We start from the raw sequence: 24267 nt of genomic DNA on the forward strand, positions 1-24267 counted from the left end.
ACGCGTACGAAATACGACTCGATTCGATGCTGTTACATAACATAGCATGTGCCATGTCATGCGGTATCAGAAGTAACGAGTAACGATACGAAAGTAACGAGTACTAATTGTTATAGTAACGAATACATACGGGTACACATTTTTTCGTTACTTTTACACCTCTAGTAATCAGATTTCAAATAACAATTGGAGGGCAAATAACTTTCCTCCACTTAAGTTGGACATACTGTTATGAAACTGGTACATTGGGAAGCCTACGATTCACTCGTCCTTCTGGACATACCCGAATACTCACGTTGGCAAGCCTTCTTTTCACAGACGAGAGCCAAACCCGAAGTTCCCCGAAGTTCATGATAGCTTCTTATTTTTTTCCCCCGTTCTATATCATTGTATAAACCGGTGTGGTATTAAATTTTGCGGTCGATTAGGATAGGTTAGCTACATTATAAATACTTTAAAACATTGTGGATGGTTGGTTATATTAGGTAAGTATAGCTACATTAAAAATACTGTAAAATCATTTTATGGTTGCTTAGCAAATAACTTTTTAATATGTAGCTATCCAGGGCTAGGAAACCGTTTACATGATTTCACAGTATCTTTAATGTAGCTATCCTTACCAAATAATCCATCCACAATGTTTTAAAGTATTTATAATGGAGCTAACCTAACCTAATTGACCATTAGTTATCATGAGTTGTAATTTATTTACAATGAACCAAAAAAAACCGAATATGCACGATCGGGAGTTCGGCTCTCTCGTTTGTTGAAAGAAGGCTTGCCAACGTGAGTATTCGGGTATGTCCAGAAGGACGAGTGAATCGTAGGCTTCCCCTGGTAACATTAGTACAAGACCACAAATTAATGACAGTTGAGTAATGATTGAAGTATGGTGGTAGTGTGCAATAGTTAGTGATACTTCAAGTTTTGTTAATGAAATCATAAGGTAAGTAACCTGCCAAATAGTGAATGAAGTCTTAAAATGAAAGTTTTTTTATGTGCATTTAATTTTCACATGTTATTCAATGTTTATTTTAACTGTATAAAGAAAAAAACCATAACCTAACATCACTCAATGGTGCTAGAGGGGGGGGGGGGGTGTCAACTTTAGGTTCCAAATAAAAGCATGTTTCCAAAAGATGACAGTACTGTCAACTTTCGGTTACAAGCAAATTATTAACACATAAAGTGAATGAAACTTCTCAATGAATAATGTGAAGTTTCATGTAGGAAACAGTGGAAAATATGCATGGGAACTTTAAGGTGACATACCTGTCACCCTAAGGTCCTGATGTGTCAACTTTAGGCCACCTGTGCAAGCTAACAATGTAACAATAATATACCTTAGGGTTTTGTTTCTTTCTTTGACCACATAGTAGGTATTTTATCATAAATTTTAAATTCGATGAAGAATGTGCAGTGATGTCCAGAGAAAAAACTAACCCAGCAGTATTACAAACAAGCAACGAATTGGAAAATCATGTGGCATTGTTAAGATACATTATTGGTCATCTCGAAGTTAAGTTATTAGAAATGTCAGAAAACATTGAAGATAAAAGCCTTCGTGAGCTGTGGTTGAAAGTAAAAAAATCTTCCAGATGACTCAACGAAACTTACAATTCAACTAGCAGGTGGAGTGCTGGAAACAGAGGCTACAAGAAATGTGCTAGAAGAGGAAAAAACTGTGGAGGAAAGAATAAAAGAATTTCAGCAAGAAAACCTGATACAGCTTCAAGATCATCCAGAAGAGTTGCAAGTTTAAATGATGGGTGAAGAAACAGCTGTTGAGTCTAGAAGCTCAGTGTTGCCTGACGAGTGTAGGCTTAGAGATGAAAATATAGATAAACTTCAAGAGGTTGTCAATGCTTGTGTCACAAAAATTTAAAAAGTAACAAAATAAACTGGAAGTGATGATATAGTAGGAAAGACATGTTTGCAAGAAGTTCCATCACCATTCAAGAGAGCACTTTTCTGGCCAAGAGAAAAGAAAGTAACCACTTGTATGAGACATTGGGAAAAAATTCCTAGTGTTATTACTTCTGCACAGTGGCAAATTTATCAAGAAAAGAAGTCTTCAGAAAGGAAGAGAAAAGAGGCTGAAAAACTTGCCAGAAAGGAGGCAAGAGAGTTAAAAAATCTCAATGTGATTAAATCCAAGCGATCTCTAACGGCCATATCTAAGAGACATGAACAAATGTCTTCTTCAGATTGCTCAGACGTGATCTCACTTCATGAAAGTGATTCTAACTTCTCTGACATGTCTATTGAAGAGTAAGAACAAGAAAGCACTCTACTGCATCTCCAAGATTTTGCAGTGATTAAAGTATACGGGAAAAGTTCATTTCGACTTTATGTTGTACAAGTTAGAGAAAATGAAGAAAATGGACATTACTTGGGGATTTTTTTAAAAGAAATCCACAAAGTATGAGATTCTCAAAGACTGAAGATGAAGCCTATTTCAGCCAAGAGGTCGTAGTCCGCAAATTGTCCAAACCAGTGCCAAGTAGTTCTAGTTGGTTTAAGAATATGGTATCATTTTCCACTGATTTGAGTTACTTAAAAACTTTCTAACTACATTATTGTATTAATAAGGACAAGATATCTTGCTAGTACTGAATAATTAGTGTCTTTGAAAAACATTAAAACAGATTGAGTTTTAGAAGAATATTAATTTAATAATCCTAACAAAATATAAGTTATGTTATAATGTCAACTTATGGTACCCAAGATGTCAACCTAAGGTTCTGGCTGTGTTTTACTTGTCAACTTTAGGTGCCAAGGTAAGACTGAAATAAAAAAGATAAAATAAGTTTTTTGGGAACATATATAGCAAATCAGTAAGTAAAAAAAATTATGCTTCCAACAATAACAACATTTGACTAATATGTCTTGTAGTTTCGATAACAAGGAATAATTTGTTCAAAACCACCCCTTAACATGTCACCTATTGGTGCCATTACCTTAGCCTTTGGTCAAACCACGTGGATTAGAGAATGAGTCTAATATGAGTGACAGCCAGTGAACAGTTTATCTTCCCCATGGATTGTAAGTCTACACTGGTTGTCAAATTTAATTTTGAAATTATAGGGTTTCAATTTATAGAACACAATTCCGACTTGTACAGTTTTATGAGTTCTAAGACATTTTATGCATTTCATGGCAATGTTGCAGTCGTATAACATCACATAAAAAAAGATGTGTTGCTTGTGGTTGTTTTGGATGCAAAATATGAGAAATAATTTGTTTACCTATGAAAATGTTATCTTAGTTAACATTGGATCATTCATTGTGCTCAATAAATGTTGTAAGTAAATGCCTTGTTTTCTTTCGGTATGGAACTGTACAGTCATAGAAGGGCCTTATTTCATATATACCGTATGAAGGAAATTATATCTACATGCATCAGTCAAAAGTCAGTCACTCACCCTACCCTAATGATATTTTTATGTCTAATTTCCTGTAGCTCGGATCTTGGGTTTGACTCTGAATCCCAGCGAACTACAAATTATTTAAAGTGGGTTAGAATAAAGATTTAAGTTACTCATTGTTTCTTCTGGTCTGAAACACACATCCAGTTTCGTTTTGCAGGACCAGTGATCATGGATGGGGTGTGGCAGCTCGCTGTGTCCCTGTTGCTGGTTCGAGGAGGCTCCGGTGACCTCACTATTCTGCAAAGCTTGGTGTCCAATCATGTGGCATCTGGAATGTCGGAGACTACGCCCCTCGGTGACATCACAGTCACAGTCGACGAGTGGAGCTTGATGATCCTGACACACCTGAGACTCTCATTGACACTGGATACTCATCATTTGCAAGTCTGCCCGGACTTCAACTCCTCCATCCTTGGCTTTTCCCTGAAAGGGGGTTCCATGAAGTTTGTTGGTGACTTCAAGCTGCGCAACGCGACCTCATTCCTGTCCAAGGGGAGACTTGATGTTTCTCTGACGGATCTGGAGGTGTCCGGCACCACCGACCTACTCCTCGGCGACAGGTGCATTTCGACGCATGGTCATGATGTGAGGTACGAGTCTCGTGGACACCACATAAAATACATTGTTAAGAATGGAAACAGTGATGCAGGGATGGATTCTGTGCTCTCAGACAGCTTTCTAAGTTCGTTTGAGGAACTCGTGCGAGATGAAGTGACAGAGGTGATACGGAGGAGAATCTTGGAGAATTTAAATAGTGTCTTATGCAGCATTCCCATTGAAACATTGTTAGGGGGAGAATGGAAGGAACACTTGTACCGAAGGCGTGGCCTCAAACCCGTCCCTCAATTAAACGAGATTATAGACACGGTGTTGGAAAATTTGAAGACGGTCGTTCTGAGACAAGGGTTTGATGTATATCATTTGCCTGATATCAACACAACTTTCGTGGCAAAAGAGTCTATTTTCAAGCTTCACGGAACGCTGCTGGCTGAAAATGGAACCTTACGCAATTTGACGAGTGTGCGCAGAACAAGTGATTGCGTGCTCGCTGGAAATGGTTCCTTCTTCTTTTTCTCAGGAGGGTTTGGAATGGGTGATTTCAACATAACATTCGACTACATCAATGCTCTTTTTGAAGGAATAGAATTCGTTGATAAAATAAGTGTATCTTTTGATGTCACTTCTGTTTTCTTTAAAGCTACTATGAAAGTTATAAATTCCACATGTTATCCAGCTATCGATAACATTCATGTTGACAAGTTAGATAAAATGCATGTTACAGTAGAAGGAAATAAAGCGATGTTAATTAAGGATGCACTACTATTAGCATTTGCAAGATACAAGCATAATATCATGGTATATGTTGATTCCCAACTAAAAAAACTTGGTGATAAATATTTAAAAAGTTTTGATTGTGGAAATTATTTTGGAGTTGTAAGTAATTACCTCATGCCACATTCTAGGAGGACTTTCCTTGATTAGTTTAAACCCAAAGTACTTGGATTTACCTAATACCTTTGACTAACGTAAATTATTTTGCAGCAAACTGGTAATCAGTATGTCGTGTATTAACTTAATAATTTTGGCTTGAAGTTATATTTTTATATTATAAAATAAAGGGCAAGTTGCAAAACATTTTTTTTGTTGTTTTTTTCTCAGTAATGTGCCTTTAAAAGAGCAATTGTAATCCTCAACCAAATAAATTATGTAAATTTAAATAATTAAATAAATGTACAAAGGAAGTATATTCAGTTCCATTATTTTTAAATGGGATACACTGGATGAAAACCTAGTGGAAACAACATTAAAAAAACAGTAGGGGAACGTGGGGACGTTTGGGACACAGGGACGTTTGGGACACCATGTTTTGTCAGTGAAATGTTGGTAGAACTACAATGATTTTTTTTGTGTAAACAGCTGTTTCCCTCCAATTGTTGTAGGTGTTTTCTTGAACAGATTCAGATAGTGATGTCTTCTTAATAAATTAAAAACTGTTTTTTACCTAAAATCTGTATGATTCAACATTGAAATTATGACTGTACATTTCTGTCAACATTGAACTAGAGGTAAGTATGACAGTTTTATACAAAAGTACTACTTTTAAGGATTATTTGGAAAAAATAACCTTAGGTAAAAAGTTATAGGTTATGAGCCTCTGGCTAAGTTTGTTTTTTATTGCACCATGGGGACGTTTGGGACGCCTAATATAGGGAGGTTTGGGACATATATTCAAATTTAAATTATTTGTTTTAAATAACATGTAAAGTGTGCAAAAACTAAGTATGTTATAACTTAACTTAAATTGCCAAATATTTCAATAGGTCCTACCTTAAGATTAATTAACTGTAGGCCTAGGCCAAAGCTTTGTAACAATTTGTTCAGTTTTAATTTAATTACCAGACATAGTAATGGGAACTAATTAAGTTAAGTTTAAGTAAACAATTTGCCATTATGTACCTAAGTAATTGCAAACTTATAGGTGAACTCTGAATTATTGGTTGCAATTTGTAAATTTTCTTCAGTAGACCCTAATCATTACGCCTAAGAATACTTATATGGATTTGTTATAATGAATTTTAGAAATCCTACTGCAAACAGTTTTTTTGCAAATCTAGACCTACCCTCAGCATTTGTATAGGCCTAACATCTGAAGCTAACCTAATTTTAAAATCTTATTTCAGGTTTTCCCACAAGATGCCTTTGACTTGCAAGAAAAAAACTGAGAGGGTAGTCCCAAACGTAGGCTTAAGTCAAAATTGTATAAAAGATCAACATTTGAAGAACACATTAAAAAAATACTATAGAAAAACAATCTGTGTTCTTTAGTTAGCCACTTTTAATTAATTAATATATCTTATTACCTGTGCTTATAAGTATTTGTGTCTGTCCCAAACGTCCCCAACCCATGTCCCAAACGTCCCCATAGCAAGGAGGTTTGGGACACTTTGCATACTCAAAGATTTTATTTATTTATAGCCAGCAAGCTACTTCAAATTTATGTTTAATGGGATCTTTGTGTAGCCAAAGTATAACGTTTTTTTTTTGCAGCACTAATCAAAGGTAGATGTAAAAAAAATTATAAAAATATAAATTTAAAAAACGTCCCAAACGTCCCCACATTCCCCTACCCTTGAAAAACATACTTTAAAGTATGAGTTTCATACTAGTAAATTCAAATGTAGGAGTTTACTCAAGTCCTGCCCTGACTGAAATACCTTGGTATGATTTCTTGATTGTATGCTGAGGTCGAGGCATTTGCCCTTCTGTCCCAGAACACATGGACATGGAAAGATAGGGACAGGGTAGGGAACAGCCTCCTCAAGTGGAGGCAAGGTAGTATGTAGGTACCTGAAGGTGATGTTTAGGCAATCATTGGGGCAGGGAAAGGAAGTGGTGGTGGTACTGGTTTTCAAAGGAGGAAGGGCTACCGGTCCTGGCATCTAGTGTCAAAAAGTAATGGAGAGGCTGGTAGGCAGGTACACGGTGAAAGAAATGAATGATTTAAGGTTGATGTACAATAGACAGCTTGGTTTTTGGAGGGTACTCTCGTGTGAAAAACAGATGGCGGGCCACTGATGACTTTGTAACGTTGCAAGAACCCTGCCCTCATAGTTAAATATTTTTCTTTTAAACTATTTTTATGCATGTAAATATTTCTTAAAAAGTCTTTCTAATGATATTTTACCGTTTTTATGTATTTAAGGGTTGATATTTCACTTGCTGTATGCTTTAAGAATGTACCTTGTATTTTAACAGACATTTTCAATCATTACTATTTTTTATGTAATTATTCACAAATAAGCCGCTGTATTAGATTTTTGCTTGTTTTGGCCTACTTTTTCAGGTTTTTTCTAAATAAGTTTAATTTTGTAAAGTAATTTGTATTATGATTGCTGTTTGTAATGTTCATTAACGTGTTGAATAATTCTAGAACAAGGACTGTGTCTGGTGTGATGGTTAGAAAGAGAGGCACGAGAGGCCTGTAAGTGCGAGGGAGAACGAAACAGTAATTCCCCTCAGAGATAGATAAAGATGGGGATTCCCCCACTGCGTGGGAACTGAGTGATAACTGCTGTCTCACGGTGTGGGAGAGAGAAGGAGAATGTAAAGTCCCTGTTTCTATGTACGAAAATCGTTTTCATTGTATCTTTGCTGTTTTCCTATTGGCTTGTGATGGGTAGTGTGAATGAAGCGTGCGTGTGATTGGTCAGTGAGGTCATGTGACTTCTCGTCCCTGCGTGGAGGAGACGGTGTCATGAGTTCACCAGTCGTCTGGCGATCGCTGCCAGGCGAGGGCGCGTTTGGCGGCTCGCGGTTTTTCGCCAGGTGCGGCCGTGTTTGAGGCCGCACACATTTCGGGTATTTCCAGTAAAAGGTTACTGAAAAACTTAAGCTACGTTTGTTTTCGTTAATTTTCATCGCCCGAGCTGCGACCATTTTTCGACAGATGAATAGACTTGTTGAATGAGTGAGTAAAACATTAAAAGTGATTGGATTCGTCTGTGCATTCTATTTGAAAAATAAAACAAACTAAAATTGGCGCAACATCTTTTTATTTTTTGTATATAACGAACTGTAACAACCTCGTAAGGAAGATTTAATTGACAACGTACGTACGCCTCCTTAAAATCCTTGAAAAGCCCTTAATTTTTCATTTATGGAATAAGAGCCCTTAAAAGTCCTTACATTTTACGAAGAGTACTTAAGAACTCCTTAAAAAACATAGTGTGAACGTAACGGCTGCTGGTATTTTAGTTTTTTTTCCGTTTACGACTTCGGCAATAAACAACACTTGGCACATGCGCCGTGCATGTTTTCAGCTTTGGGTGTGCGACGCATGAACTAAATACTATCCAGAATTCAATGTGGCGTGTCCGTGTTTATTTTGTTAATGCCGGACCATTCAGTTTTCAGCATGACCTAGTTTGTGATACAATTTCTTTAAACTGCCTGGAGGAAAGTGTGTTTTTAAAGCCACATGGCTTTTGAAGAAAAAAAAAGTACAAGGAGTGGTTGCGTGAATATGAAAAGTGTAAAAACAAAGCCATGTGTGTACAGTGTAATAAAGTGTTGGATGTAGATGTAATGGGTGAATGTGCCTTGAAAGTACATATGCAAGTTACGTAATTTTTTTGTAGTTAACTTGTTATAAACTTTATATTTGTTTTATGTCTGAGAAATGCTATATTTAAATTTGCATTGTGGTCTTTGTAGTTTATTGAACTAGTGTGTTTAAAAGATGCTAAGTTTTCCAATATCAACTAGGAATAGTATTGTTTCATTTTATTGTGGTCACACAATCACACATGATTTTTAACATTTCTCTGAACTGCCTTCATATGTATTTTCTACCAAGGTATACAACTTAGTTAAGCTTGCTAGGCCCGTTTATGTAGGTTAGATATTGGACATGAAACACTTTCATTTTTACTGTGCCTTGTACGAAATGACTAATTTTGAGCTACGTGACCAAATTTTGTTTATAAAAAATGTATTTATGTAATATTTTTCATTCTTTGCATTTTACATTTAAACTTAAAATGTTTGTTTCACCGTTTTCCTTTTAACTTTTGAATTAGCTGTTATTAGATATCAAATAAAACTTTATGATTACAAAGATGGTGAATCACTCAACCAAAAAAATATATATACTATAATATAGTATTCATATTATGAATGTTATTTTCTTGTGGGATTTTGAGAGATTACAAATCATTTTCTACCCCTAGGTGTATTCATTAGCAAATGAATACGTTGACAATTCGGAGAGATTGTTTGCAATTAATTTATTCGTCAACTGACTACAATATGCATACAATAACACGAGCGACTACTTGACTGTGTTTACATAGGCCGGCCATCTTGACACTACTGGTCTATATTCATGACATCCTCCCTTTTCCAACGAGTCTATTCCAGTGCTATCTTGACAGTCTGACAATTACTAATTCTACTTCTAAATACACAGTACCCTAGGCTGGTATTACTTTACATTACAGGTTCATTTTGGATGGAGGAATCACGTATCTTCCGCTGCGAGTCTTCTTAGGTATATGTGTATCCATGCTTGTGTTCCTTTGGCTGAAACTGGTGTTCGTGGCAGGGTTCCTATGCTGGAGGTTTTCCTTGAACCCCAGGAAGTCTGGAGAATTGCTCCTTGAGAGTGTCCTATCAGACGTGGGTGGCTGTGCTGCTTCGCCCGCTGGATGTGGTGTCACTTCCTCTTTGTCCTTACTATTTTCCCCTGGAATGTGCGGCATTCTCCGATGTACGTGGTTGCTGAGAGTCACGGAGGAGAGACCCGAGGGTTTGATGAACCACGAGTTTCTCCTATATCTACCAGTGGGTGTGTCGATGATGTACGAGCGTGCCTCTGGTACTGGTTGAACAATTTTTGCAGGTACCCAATTCCTGTGTGCTTCCCGGTAAAGGACTTCGTCTTCTGGTAAAAGAGTGGGTGGCTTTGATTTGTTTTTGTTGAACGTTTGTGTTTCCGCTTGTCGTAAAAATTTGAGGTTATTTGCAACACCTTTTACTAGTGCTGGTAGCAGCAACTTCTCACTGGTTGGAAGCAGCGTTTTTGTCCTGCGGCCCATGAGGCGTTGGGCTGGAGAGCCAAGCCTTCCTCGAGGGGTATTCCTGTGGTGTAAGAGGGCAAGCATTGTGTCTGTCTTGTCTATGCTGCATTTGCGCAATAAATTTTTAGCCTCTTGGACGTATCGCTCCGCTAACCCATTTGAGTGGGGAAAATGGGGGCTAGAGATGCGGTGTGAGAATTTCCACTCTTTTTGGAATTTTCCAAATTCAAAGGAGGTGAACTGTGGGCCTAAGTTCGTCTGGAATCCCCTGTTGAGCAAACCATCGTTTCAGTTCTTTGATAACTGCATCACTTGTAGTTGATCGTAACTGTATAAAATCAAAGTAGCCTGAATAACTATCTGCTATGACGAGGAAGTTGTCACCCTTTATCTGAAATAGATCCGATGCCACGTACATCCACGGACGAGATGGGATGAGTTCTACACTGAGGCATTCTTGAGGAGGGTCCCGTTGTGACCGGTTGCAGGTAGCACACTTTTGGACAAATTCTGTGATGTCCTGCGTCATTCCTGGCCAGAACACATGGTCCCGTGCGAGCTGTAAGGTATCTAGGATGCTCTTATGTGGACGATGTAAGTGTGACAGCACCAGTGGTTTCATGCTACTTGGGATGATGGTGCGCATCCCTTTGAAAATTATGTCCTTGTACACTGCTAAATCTTCTCGATAATTCCAATATTTACGCAGGCATTCTGGTAGGAGTTCCTGTTTGGACGGCCATCACTTCAGTATAGTTGCCCGTAAGGTGAATAGTTTGTCACAATTGTTAATGGCTTCTAGCAACTCCATAGTGCGCTCCTTTGACAATGGCATTAAGACGTGGATTTCAAAAGTGGTTGGATTGTCTTTCTGGAATGTTGTGGCAGTCTCTGCTTAATGCATCGGCTATGTACAATTGCGCTCCCCTTTTGTACGTTACCGTGGGGTGATATGGCAATACCATGAACAGGATCCTTTGCAGTCTGGCAGGCGCATCCAGGAGTGGCTTTTTGAAAATGGTGTCCAGAGGTTTATGGTCAGTCTCAATTAGTAGGTTTGTGTTTCCCCAAATATACTGGTGAAATTTTTTACATGCTGTTAATATGGCCATGCTGTAAATATTTTGCTATAATTTAGCTGAGCCTTTGTCAGTGCCTTTGATGCATAAGCAATGGGCTGATCTTCTTGCATCAGAACTGATGCTACTGAGTAGCTGCTTGCATCTACTGATAAGGTAACTGGTTTGTGGTGATCATAATATGTTAATACTGGGGGATTCTTGAGGCAGATTTTTAGTGTCTCGAAGGCTTTATCCTGCTCTTGTCCCCAGTGCCAAGCGACATTTTTCTCCAAGAGCTGTCGCAGGGGTGTCAATATTTCTGACACCTTTGGTATGAACTTGGACAAGTAGTTCACCATGCCGAGAAATCTCTGTAACTCTTGCACTGTTGTGGGTTTCTTTATTTGCTCGATTGCTTCCACTTTTTCGGGGTCTGGCGAGAGTCCTTGGCTGCTTATGATGTGACCCAGGAATTTGACTTGCTCTCTATTGAAACAGCATTTACTGGCATTTAGCTTCAGCCCCGCATCTTTGAGTTTGGCTATCACGGTCGTTGTAAGGGATTCCAGTTTTTCCTTTGTTGGGGCATGAATCAGGATATCATCCATCGAGCATTCTGTACCTTCAATGTCTTGCAAGAGATGAGTCATTACTTGCTGAAATACCTCTGGAGCTGAGGCTAGGCCAAACGGCATGCGTTTGCAAGCATATCGGCCCCAGGGTGTTGCAAAGGTCAAGTATTTAGAGGTCCTTTCTGATACTTCTATTTGCCAGAATCCTTTTCTACAATCTAATAGTGTAAAGTATTTAGATTTATTTAAGCGAGTCGCAATTTCCTCCAGCGTCTGAAGTGAGAAATGCCGTCTTTTCAGGTTTTTGTTTATGTCAGAGGGATCAATGCATATTCTAACTTGACCTTCCTTGCGTACAACAACCATGGGCGAGACCGCCGGGGTGGGTTCAGTAATGGGTGTGATGATGTTGCTATTTACCATACTGTCAAGCTCTTCTTTTACCTTGTCCCTTATAGGATAGGGTACTTTCCGAGGTGGGTGTACTTTGAGGTTAGGTTGGTCTACTAAGTCTATATCGTAAACAAAACCCTTCAAGCGCCCTATACCCTCAAATAATTCATCACATGTGTCCACAATTTCCATGCGTTTAACAAACTGTAAGCTTTCACATGTTTTCCTTCCAAGTACACATTGGTGTCCCTTCTCGACAATCAGAAACTTGATCACTGCTACTCTCTTTCTGCTAGTTACTACTGTTGAGTGTGCTTCACCCAGCACTGCCACTGCGTCTTTACTAAAGGACAAGAGGCACTTGGTTTATGATGGGACAATTTCCAGCTTACATTTGTGAGCAATGGAATCAGTTATGACATTGCACTGTGCGCCAGTGTCTAGCTTGAAGTTTACCTTGTATTTATTTTGTAGGGTCAATGTTTCCATCCGGTCAAACTCTTCTTCGGACCTGGCCAAACATGACACTAGAAACACTTCCTCCGAGTCTTCTAATTGGCCGGTGTTCTGCTGCTGTTCTACTTGTGAATTAACACTTGTGAGTGTTGTAACTTGCCTGGACTTGCACATGTGTGCAAAGTGCCCTGGTTTCTCGCATTTTCTGCAAGACTTCCCAAACGCCGGACATGATCTCCTTTGATGGGAAGTGCCGCACCTGGAACACTCAAACGGTGGTGACCGATTCCTTTCTGTTCCTCTTGATGAAGGCCTTCCTTTTCTATGTCTGTCCATGCGGATGGCTTCAACTGCTGGTGCATTATCCGTCTTCATCGTTAGTAATTGCTGTTTAGTTAGTTCTGCAGCTCTGCAAATTTTTACTGCCTGGTCAAAGGTTAGCTTTTCTTCAGCTAGCAGTCGTTCACGTACAGAATCCCTGTAAATGCCCACCACTATTTTATCCCTCAAAAGGCTATTTGTCAATTCCTGGAAGTCACATTTTTTCCCTTGATTTATGACAGAAGTCAGGAAATCGTCAAAGGGCTGGTTGTCCATTTGCACAATCTTGTTGAAGATATACCGTTCGTAGGTTATGTTCGATTTAGGAGAGAAATATGCATCAAATTTTGTTTTGATCTCTGTTAAATTTCTTTCTTCTGCCTGTGTGAGTGAGAAGGTATTATATATATTAGCTGCATCCGGGCCTATTATTGTCATGAAGGTGGCAACTTGTACTTCCGGACTTTTTTTCATGAGGTTAGTTGCGACAGAATACCATTCAAACTGTTGACTCCATAATTTCCACGCATTCGCCATACCTTGTTCTGTAATTACTAATGGTTTGGGTGGTTTTAAGCTTACCCCCGACTCCGTGGCCATGACATTTTCTTATTAACTGTTAACGTTAGTTGTATGTTCCTTTAACTCTTCATAACACAGTCCCGGGTTAAGGCACCATTTATTCATTAGCAAATGAATACGTTGACAATTCGGAGAGATTGTTTGCAATTAATTTATTCGTCAACTGACTACAATATGCATACAATAACACGAGCGACTACTTGACTGTGTTTACATAGGCCGGCCATCTTGACACTACTGGTCTATATTCATGACACTAGGTACTGGTGAAGGCAAAGTATTTGGATAGTGTGGAGTGAAATTCATTTAAAACAAAACAATATAAATTCAAAAATACATTAATTCTGAAGTAGAAAGGGGTTTTCCAAACCAGTTATTAAGAATTGAAATTTTTTCAATGGTTGTATAGTACCGTAGTTACAATGTAGCTTACCGATCCAACCCTTCACCTTAGTTATGATCAAACTTTTGTGAGAAATAAAATGTTTTAAAAATTTCGCCATATCTTTTTAAATATAGCTAACCTAACCTCACCTAATTCACATTACATTAACTTGGAACTTTATATCATTTATTTGCCTTATAGGCTAGGTGTAATGGTTGTAAGTTAAGTTAATATAGTGTGAATTGTGTAAGATATTTCTTAAATAGGCTACTAAGTTTAGCTGTATTATATACCTTTTTTTATTGTCATTATTGATGATCATTCTTAAAAATAATAATTTTTTTGGTTCAAATTATTTAGGCAAAAAATATTTAATAGCTAAATATGCTTTTATAATTTGTACTTTTTTTTCTAATGGAAAAAGCATTTATCATATGTTACTGAAAAAAAACTTCACAATGAACCATTTTGTTGACGATAGCTTCTAACAAACACAGTGAACATGGTGCACCACCTGCTGCAACAGGAGAATTACTTCTACCAGCAACAACAGCAGCATTGGTTCAAACAAGTGGTGCTTCTCAAAGTAACACACTTCTACCATTTGTAGAGTAACCAGTCCAACTGTTTACAGTTATATTATTATTATTTTGATTATTATTGTAACATTAATTGTATATTTCATGAGCCGATCTTATTTATTTAATTATTTTATTGTAATGAGGACAACCAAAGTTTAACATATATAACACATCTAATTGCCAGAGACAACACACTTTTTATCTTCAGGTTCCTCTAAGCACTATTCTTTGGAAACTTTCTTCATTTGCCTTAGTTCAGCACTCTTACACGCTAATATCCAAGTTTTATTTCACTATGCAATTAATTTGGTTTGCTGATTGCCCTATAGCTCCTTGGTTGCTAGGGACGGAAAATAAATAGCGAGAAGGAAGAAGGGGGAGACGCCATCGCAATCTTGCAGCGGGAAGACGTTTCTCGGGCTGGGGCGAACCAAAGCCTTGGTTGCCGCCCGAGGAATTGAAGACGCGCGTCATCCGCGGTCGTGTGCTATACAGAATTCTCCATACTATGATTTGCGAGAATAGTTCTAGACTGAATAAGTCTCAGATAGGGAGTATCGGCAACATCTAGTGTCAACTTCCGCGTCGGTCCCGTTCGTCCCCGTAGTGGTTCCGGACGACTGATGTCAGCACCAGCTACGATCGGCCACGACGTTTGGTGAGACAGATCCAAATTAAAACAAACTTTTTAGGACGAGAGGGAAGCCGAGTCTTCTGCCAGACATCCGGCGATATCAGATCTTCGGTAGCTCGCCAATTTCAGCTTCCAGCATCCAGTGTTCCAGCGTCGCAGTAGACCACCTGGAGGTTCTAGGAAGAGAGCCTCAAGCCTCCGATAGCTTCTAGTTAGACCCGGCATGGTAGTCGATGTGTTCCTGTGACCTCATTTACATTTACTTACTGACACATAGGTCTGACAAAAATGCTAACATACACTGTAAATGATTTTGGTTGTTCCTCTAGCTGAATTGCATGTTGACAGTAACTTCACGTTAATATCTAAGAACACATTAAAATCGCATGTTTTCCAGCTATTACTATTTTATTTATGGTAAATGTCAGTTATGTCTAAAACAGACCTGGTCATAGGTAATGCAAATTTTCACTCGTCACACAACACTACCAAATTTCTTTTTAATAATTACTCTCTTGACAGTAATACAATGCAGTGACGTGCTAGCTGGATTAGCAGTCTGGATAGTCACTCCAGCAGCAGCGTTCCTGAGATCTACTGCGGAGAGAATAGGCGACAAAACCCTGAGAATATTCATATTTTATTATAATAATTATTGGCAGTGTAGACTTTCACAATATCTACACCGTAAAACCCCGCGACAGTACCCGAGAGTCGCGACAGTGGCACCCATTATCGTGGGGTTTGTACAATTGGCCACCACCATAACCACTGTGACCGACCAAGGAAGGGGAATAGGCGACAGTAGCAAGCATGGGAGCCATTAAAGCAGAAATATTGTGGGCTTTGAAATGTGTTGATTCAAACTACTCATATAATTCATGTAGTGATATCAACAGTATAAATGTGAACATGTTTCCTGATAGCGAGATTGCAAAGTACTTTTCATGTGGTGAGAAAAATGTGCTTATCTCAGTTTTGGTATTGCACCACACTTCAAGCAGATGATGTTTGACTGTCTGAAGTATACAAGCCATTATGTTGTGATGTTTGATGAAAAATTAAATTCTTCTACACATTATAAGCAAATGGATATTTGGGTGAGATTTTGGCATCCACAACTAAATGAAGTTAGCACAAGATAATCTTACATCTGTTTTCATTGGTCACTCGACAGCAGCTGATATTATTGTAAGTTTCAAAAGTGCAGTTGAACATTCAAATTTGTTGAAGATTTTCAAAATCTCTATGGATGGACCAGCAGTTAACTGGAAATTTTACGAACTAATGCAAAAATAATTGATGAATGATTATAACTTCCAACCTTTAAATTTGGGTACATGTTACTCACATGTTATTAACAATGCTTTCAAACATGGAGCTGCTGCTGGTTGGATTGTAGACTCTTTTTTGACCAGTTTGTATTACCTCTTCAATGACTGTCCTGCTAGGCTTGAAAATTTTGCAACCACAACGAAGACTGATAAAGTAGGCAAGAAGTTTTGCAATCGCAGGTAGCTGGATAATGTTTCATCTGCTGAAAGAGCTCTATAATTATGGGATAGTTTGGAACTGTTTGCTTTTTTCTAAGAAGAAAATTGCAAAGCCAAACTGTAGTTCATATAAAATTGTGTGTTCTGCTCTTGAAAATCATTTGATGCCAGTGAAATTGAATTTCTATCTTTGTTTAGCAAAAATCATGCAGCCTGTTTTACTTTTTATCAGTCTGACAAACCATTTGTGCCTTTCATTACAACAGATATAACACGATTGGTTCGAAATGTTCTGTCAACTTTCAATGCCTTAAAGGAAGTGACGTCGTCCGGGCCTGCGGCCCCTTTGAGACCGATATGCCACCGCCCAAACACCACCATCTCACTCTGTTCAAACCTCCCGCTTGTGTGTGCGTGTGTTGGTAGCCCAGCAAGAGGGCACTTAGCTGCAGTGCGCCGCATCCCTTTATGTATTAATAATTATTGTAACCCTTTTCTTTTCGCCCCAAAAAAGTGTCACGACGGCTATGTATGTGAGTGTCTTTTGTTTAATTAATTTATGATGTTTTTGTAATAAAATACGTGCAAGCCCTAGCGGGCGACGGAGGAACTAGCATACAACTTGATTTAAACTATTTTCTACCACATAAGTAATTATTACAAACGGTCTGGTCATGGATGTGATGTGCTAATTTTTATAAAGAGTTAATGTTATTTTTAATAATAACCCGGGGCACGCAATAGCTAAGATGTTAACAGTAATTGTGTTCGGTGCGAAGGGCACCATGTTGCCTTCCGCAAGCCCTTGTCTCAGCCCAGTCTCCTTCTCCAGCCGGCCGAGAGCGGATGTCTCTGCAGACAGTGTCGGATCCAGGATTTTGGTTTGGGAGGGGCTTGACCCAGCTGAGGCTAGGCTTTATATCAAGGCAAACACTAAAACAATAGTGGACCCAGATGCTTTTGGAGGGGGCTTGAGCCCCTTAGCCCCCCCTTTGGATCTGCTACTGTCTGCAGACACCCCGAGGACATCACCGTTGTTTCACCGAGAAGTGGTTCTGTTAAGTAATTTATTCAAATCGTTTTCTTTATATCCTCGGTGCCTCTCTCAGTCGCAGAGACTGCTTAATTAATAATTCTTTACTCTCCGGAGTTTTTGGTCATCCGTGTATTAAAAAAATGTTTGAGTTTTTCTAATATAACTGCTTGTAAATATTTAATAAATCAAAGCAATATATTAAAAACATTACAATTAATCAAAGTAATTTAATATGTTTTATATGTAATACATTTATTTAATTGAACTAAGCATGTTAGAATATTTTTTATAATTTTTACTTACAACTCCCAACAACGTTTACTCCAGCCTCTATCAACAGTGACTGTTGATAATGGTATGCCATCTTCGTCAGTCTCCATTCTGTACAGCCAAATGATCCTCTTGTTTTCTAGCATCATTAATACTTTCTCAAGATGCTCTTTCCACACTTATAGCAAAAATAAATAAATGTTGTGAAAAAATACATTGTTGAAATTATTCCGAAATCTTGTTACAAAATTATAAATGTATGTACCTTTTCGATTTCTACCTTTAGGTATGTGTTCTTGCTCATAACAAGAACATTCAGAACAGCCAATGTATTTTCTAGTTGAGTAAATCCAATCCTTGAAGTCAATGCTGCCCATGCTCCACTACCATTCAGATCACTTCTCTGTTTCTTGTCTTGGTTACTCAAATTATATTCACGATAGCATGTATCATTTTAAAAACCACTTGCATTGCAGACCATAATGAACTTACTGAATTGTTCTTGGAGTGATCTGTCTTTTGTGATTTTCTTGTAGGTTTAACAAATATGGTTTTACATATGAGGGTCTTAATATCCTGTTTCATTTAAAGTTAACTCATGAAGAACTCTCATTTTGGCCATTTATAACAAAGAGTGGTGGTAAATCCTCAAAAAAATTTTCACACACATCCAAACAGCGCAGGGGGGGGGGAGGGGGGGAATCCACAATAATAAAATAAAAATTTGTTAAAAACAATATATACTCTGACGTCTACCAGGGCTGCGCCCTCCCTTGAGCCCAACGTGTCCCCTTTTCCGCCTGCACCACCACCTCCCACCATCAGGGGCGTAGGGAGGGGGGGTTTTAGGGGTTCAACCCCCCCCCCCCCCCTTTGCACCAAAACCTTTAATTAATTTCTTATTCATCACTCAAACAAATTTAATATTAAAATTAATAAAAAAAAATTACCATTACAATATTTAATTTTAAGTACTGAAAACTGCTAAAATAGCACTATTTTACACCTTAAAATCAAAATTTTCCCGGGGGATGACTCCCGGACCCCCCCGCTTTAATACGGGGGGGGGGGGGGGGCATGCTTATTAACACCCCCCATACACAAATCCTGGCTACACCACTGCCCACCATCACCCTCTGTTTTAGAGATGGGCCGATGGTTCACGAACCACTCAAATGAAACGGTTCGTGTCCAAGAACACTCAGGAACTAGTTCCCAGAAAAAGAACCGTGGTTCACCAGCTCAGCAATCGCGGACAGTGGGAAGAACACTGAAGGAGAGGTTCGCTAGTTGTTCTTTGTTCCTTCTCCTCCACAACTCTCGGCTATCGCGTCCGGCGCGGACTCGTGGTTCTTGGTTCATCCTTCTTTCTTCTTGTCATCGCTGGACGCTGATTCGCTCCCCACGATTCTTTGCCCCCCCCCCCCCCCCCCCTACCACCCGGAGGTCGCCAGGATACTATTTCACTGTTTTTAGCTATCTCTCTCTCTCTCTCTGTTTCCCCCAGATATCTGCTTACACTTCTCTCGACTCTCGCTCGTGATGTATACCGATTAATCAACTCGAGCGATAACTGTGACCAACTTCACAGAAGAGCGTGGAGATAAATAACTCTAGTGTCGTTAGTATTATTTCTTCAGCGTGTTTCTGTGCATTGTGTTACAGATCAAAGTAATGTATAATTAATACGCTTTCCTCTGGTTAAGTACATACTTATACATTAATATAATTTTTATAAAATTTACTGTTATGGTAATTTGTTTCAATTAATGAATATTGCCAAAATGATTTTTGCAAATGCGAATTTCAGTTATAATGTTAATTAATTTTAACACTGCAGAATTGATATCAACAATTTTTTTCAGAGTTTCATTTTAAATTTAAATGGTTCTAATATATATATTTTTAATTACTGTGCTTACGATATGTTGTAAGCCTTTGGTTTTTTTTTAACGTTTCTGAAACCGTTCCTCAATCTTTCGCTTATGAAATAGTTAACTTTTTCTCCATGCTGTTGAAAGCAATATTTTTTGCATAAAATTAAAATTAATTTTACTAAGTCGAACCATAACGACAGTCATTTCAATTTTCAAACAACAGCCGGAATCGATGAGTCAGTATAGTACAGAGGAATATGAGAAAAGAAAGACTTGAGCGTTGAGCATGAGAAAGAACCGACTCGGTGAGGCGAGTGCCGAAGCCGAATATCAAGAGAAAACGAACGATTCCTTCGAGTTGTACGAGACTTTTTTTAATGAACCACTGAACCATTTAAAAGAACTGGTTCACTTTGAAGAACGAATTGGTTCCGAACCACTCACTGGAATGAACCGTACTGCCCATCCCTACTCTGTTTTAACCGCCTGCCAACGTAACGTGTGCATGCGTGTGTGTGTGTGAGAGCCAAAAGAGGCATTAGAGGCAGGGCGACGTCCAGAAACGTAAAATAGTAATTAATTAATAAGTAAAGAAATAATGGGTTATGTATTGTGTGTTTTATAATTTCACCCAGTGTTTTGTCTTAAAGCTGGACTCCCAATAATCCGTTTCATCCGTCCGTCACCCGTCCGTCCGTCAATCACGTGACCTGCAGCCAATCAAATGGCCCGAAAAATTCCATCCGTCCGTCCGTCCGTCCGTCAAAACCTTGCCAAGCTTTAGCTTTTGACGGACCAACGGATGGTCCACCGCCCTCTTATGTCGATCGTCTTCAATACGACTTTCCGAAAACAGTGTTCGATTTTTTTAATTTGCAATATATAGAAGGCTGTGTCGTATTGACATATTATTATTGTCATAATAACGCTAAATATTGCTTATGAAAATGAGCTTTTCGGAAGAAATGCTGATAAATTACGTCCGGGAAAGGGAGCATTTGTATAATATATATAGCAAAGACTATCGGGATAAGCAACTGACGGAAAAAGCCTGGATAGAAATAGCTTCTTTCTGTTTCCTTTGACGCAGTAATAAAAGAAGCATAATTTTATTTATTGCTGGCGTGACTAATGTTAATTTTAAGACGGCACCCGTTTAATCCACTTGTCAAAGCCTGTCAACTTATTATCACATTCATAAAAACAAAAGTTAATTATCCAAAGTAAATTATTTTCACCAAAAGTTTAAGTACCTACAATAGAGAAAGTATGTGGCGGAAAGTTGTAGCACTGATATTTTAGAATAGTGACGGACAGACGGATGGCGGATGGTTGAGAGTCGGTAATAATTGCCGAGAGAAATAACGGACCGAAATTGATGGACGGACGGGCGACGGACGGACGGATGAAACGGATGATTGGGAGTCCAGCTTAAGTCACAGGAAGGACGCGCAGCACCACACGTGGCCGCTACAGGAACTACCGACGAATAATCTTTAGACAATAATTAATTAAGTATAATGTTATGAAATCAGATGGAAGTTTCAGAAATTGTAGTTTAATTATTACTAATTTTTAAAAGGGTAAACTATGTTAGTAATTAGATTAATTATAAGTTAACAAGCTAACGGGAACTTGAGGGTTGAAAGACGCCATGACACCCTGTTGACCAGTCAGTCATGTTCTTCCGCCGCCCAGAGTGGGACGCTCCCGCACCTCGTCAACTTCATTGTTTGGTAATATCTGATCCGTTAGCATACGTTTCGCATATAATAATCTAAATCGCTTTATTTCTGTCTTCGAGGCCTACTCCGGGTGGTAGACTGTTTCAATAAGAATTTAAGCTCCTCGAGCATTTTAAATTTAACTTCGTTACGTTTCTTTGGTCAGGCCACGTGGTCACCTGGCCCACCTCCTAAACCGATTGTTTGTCGTTGGCTTTTTATCCGCTTCGCATGATAAATGTAGAGACGAGGAATGTTTAATAAATATGAGGAGTGAATCTCGAGTGTATTCCTATTATTTCGGTTATGGGTGCCCCGGTGTAGTCGTCTGGCGTGTGGGATGCCTAGAGCCCACCTAGGTAAAGATTAGGGCATTACACGAGTGTACCAGCGTGCCCGCCGCTGAGAGCGGGTGTTATGAACCAACGAAGCATTATTAGGGTTGTGTGCCTCGTCGCACTTGGGCAACGTCACGGCCCGAGAAAGGAGTCTCGCCGGGTCCATGTGCCAACAAACAACATGGTGGCACCCAAACTCAGTATCTGCCTCCTTAGACAACCCTGTGCGATAGCAAATGGCGCCCAACAGCGTGGGGCGAGGCACAATGCGAAACGACAAAGAAACCCGGAGCGTGTGAGTTGTGCGGTTTTGTGCCAGAGCGCGTGAGTTGTGCGGTTTTTCGCCGGAGCGCAGCGGAGCGGCCAACAGGTAATGGGAATTCCACCGGGCCACGTGGCCACGGAATGTGCGCGAACAACAGGTGCGGACAGTAACTAGCGACGAGCAGAAGCGACTTTAATACCGCGGGTACTAGCATCTTCTAGCATGGCATCAGTCAAGGTAGAGAACTTGTTTAACCTAAGTGACTTGTACTGTATTGAGTGCGCACGCCCGAGACATGTGGCTGGCGTGACGGGGGCCACGTGGTCCGACACGTGCGTATGCTTAGAGCTGCATAATCCGCCGGCGGATGGAGAGGCACGTAAGACAGGAACGACCGCGGTAGAGTTCCTCAAGGGCACCGTATAAGGATGTAGCGGACAGGCACACGAGGGCGGCAGGTCTGGTACTGCCGAGCGTGTAAACACCTACAGTACGCGGATGGGGCGGAGGCGGAGTCGTACAAGGGCGGATGGGTCACGTGCAAATTGTGCCATGAAGTACAGAGCTCGCACCACAGGGACACTGCTCACGTGCGCAACAGCAATGACCACGCTGCTCTCATACCACGTGGGAGGGCGATCCCAGTCGGGCTGGTCGACCTGCCGGAGTTCGCGGGAAAAAACTGTGACGACCCGGGGAAGTTTGTGCGAGTGTGCGAGGACTGGCTGAGGCGTTACGGGGTCCCGGAGGCCGAGCGGGTGGGGCGCGTCCTGAAGGGGGACACCAAGACCTGGTGGGCGCTCATCGGCGAGTTTGACACGGAATGGATGGAGTTTGGACCATCGGCAACACCCTGGGAGAGAACAGAGCCACGCCGGCCTGGCGTGACAGGACCATCGGAGAAGGGCAACCACCCAGGTGCCAGACGTGCCCGGGGCCAGTGTACCACTGACACAATGACTTCCCGATGCGCAACCAGTTCCGACCCGGAGGGGCCCTTGATGAGCCGGCGGGAAACGGGCCGCAGGAGGCAGCCAGGTAAACCGACCCACTCCCGCACGGAACCCAGAACACTCCAACCCACCAATGCCGACTAGCTCCTTCTTGGGACACGTGACCGCCACCGAGAGGGACCTTATCCGGGTGCCCGTGGTGATCAATGGATGTGCCATCAATGCCCTGGTGGACACAGCAGCCAGCCACAACTGCGTCGCTGCAAGACTCCTCGAGAGAGACCAGTTTGTGGCCCGCGCTGGCCGAATCCAGCTGGCCACAGCAGGTGACGACTGCGACACGCAGGGCGTCGCGATGCTGCACGCCCAAATCCATGACCAGGAATCCACCACGACCGCACTGGTAGTCCCGAGACTGCAGGATGACATCATCCTTGGGCTTCCTTGGCTGAGTGAACAGGACGCCCACATCGAGGTGCGGACGGGGTGCCTGCACGTCGGGACCCACGGGAGGCGAACACTGCACGGCGTCGGACGACCAGCACCGCCGGCGCAAACCAAGGTCAGTAACAACCAGTTCCGCCATGGTGTTCCCCCCGAACACCATGCCGCGATGCAGTGTGTGCTCGATCAACAGTGTCATGTGTTTGCCTCGGCCGACCCCCTGAAACGCACGACAGTAGCGGAGCACGCCATACCAACTTACCTGCATGAACCCATATTCATAACCCCAGGGAGTTACGGACACACAGGGAGACAGACGATCCTGACGCAAGTATGTGAGATGTTACTTGACGGAATCATAGAGCCTTCTGAGAGCCCTTATAACTTTAAAATTGTTCTCGCCGAGAAAAAAGACAGCAGCCTGCGTTTCTGCATGAACTTTAAACCGATAAACAAACTAACCATCAATGCAGCCTCCCCCCCCCCCCCCCTGTTGAACATGGCCACCACTATCGCCGGATTACGGGCCGCAAAAATTTTCACGTCTCTTGACCTCAAGTCAGGATACTGGCAAGTGCCAATTCGCCAAGAGGATAGGCCCAAGACCGCGTTCACCATACCCGATGGTCGCCGAACTCAATTTTGCGCAATGCCCTTTGGCTTGCAGGACGCACCGGCCACGTTCCAAATTTGATGACGTGTGTACTGGGGGACTACTCGGGAGACTTCACCGCAGCCTATCTCGATGACGTCATAGTATGGTCACACACCTGGGAGGACCACGCCCACCACTTGGCGTTGTTACTAAAGCGGCTCGCAACTCGTGGGCTTACCCGTAACCGCGAAAAATGTCACATTGGCACCACTGTATTA

At 40.7% G+C, this 24267-nt stretch overlaps 1 protein-coding gene across 2 annotated transcripts; it reads left to right on the plus strand.

Annotated features, from left to right (window-relative positions):
* The first annotated feature begins 467 nt into the window (after positions 1-467).
* On the plus strand, positions 468-5066 carry LOC134542880 (uncharacterized). Of its 2 annotated transcripts, none has more exons than XM_063387464.1 (2): positions 468-786; positions 3589-5066. In XM_063387464.1, the coding sequence occupies exon 2, from the start codon at positions 3600-3602 to the stop codon at positions 4911-4913; it is 1314 nt and encodes a 437-aa protein (XP_063243534.1). In that variant the 5' UTR covers positions 468-786; positions 3589-3599; the 3' UTR covers positions 4914-5066. The 2 variants fall into 2 exon arrangements, with proteins under 2 accessions (XP_063243534.1, XP_063243533.1); XM_063387463.1 differs by lacking the exon at positions 468-786 and adding an exon at positions 798-946.
* Positions 5067-24267: the final 19201 nt, after the last annotated feature.

This window comes from Bacillus rossius, assembly GCF_032445375.1.
Source record: "Bacillus rossius redtenbacheri isolate Brsri chromosome 9 unlocalized genomic scaffold, Brsri_v3 Brsri_v3_scf9_2, whole genome shotgun sequence".
Taxonomy (NCBI): domain Eukaryota; kingdom Metazoa; phylum Arthropoda; class Insecta; order Phasmatodea; family Bacillidae; genus Bacillus; species Bacillus rossius.

Coding starts and splice junctions, on each gene's coding strand:
- LOC134542880 (XM_063387464.1), top strand. CDS start 3,600: ATGGATGGGGTGTGGCAGCTCGCTGTGTCCCTGTTGCTGGTTCGAGGA.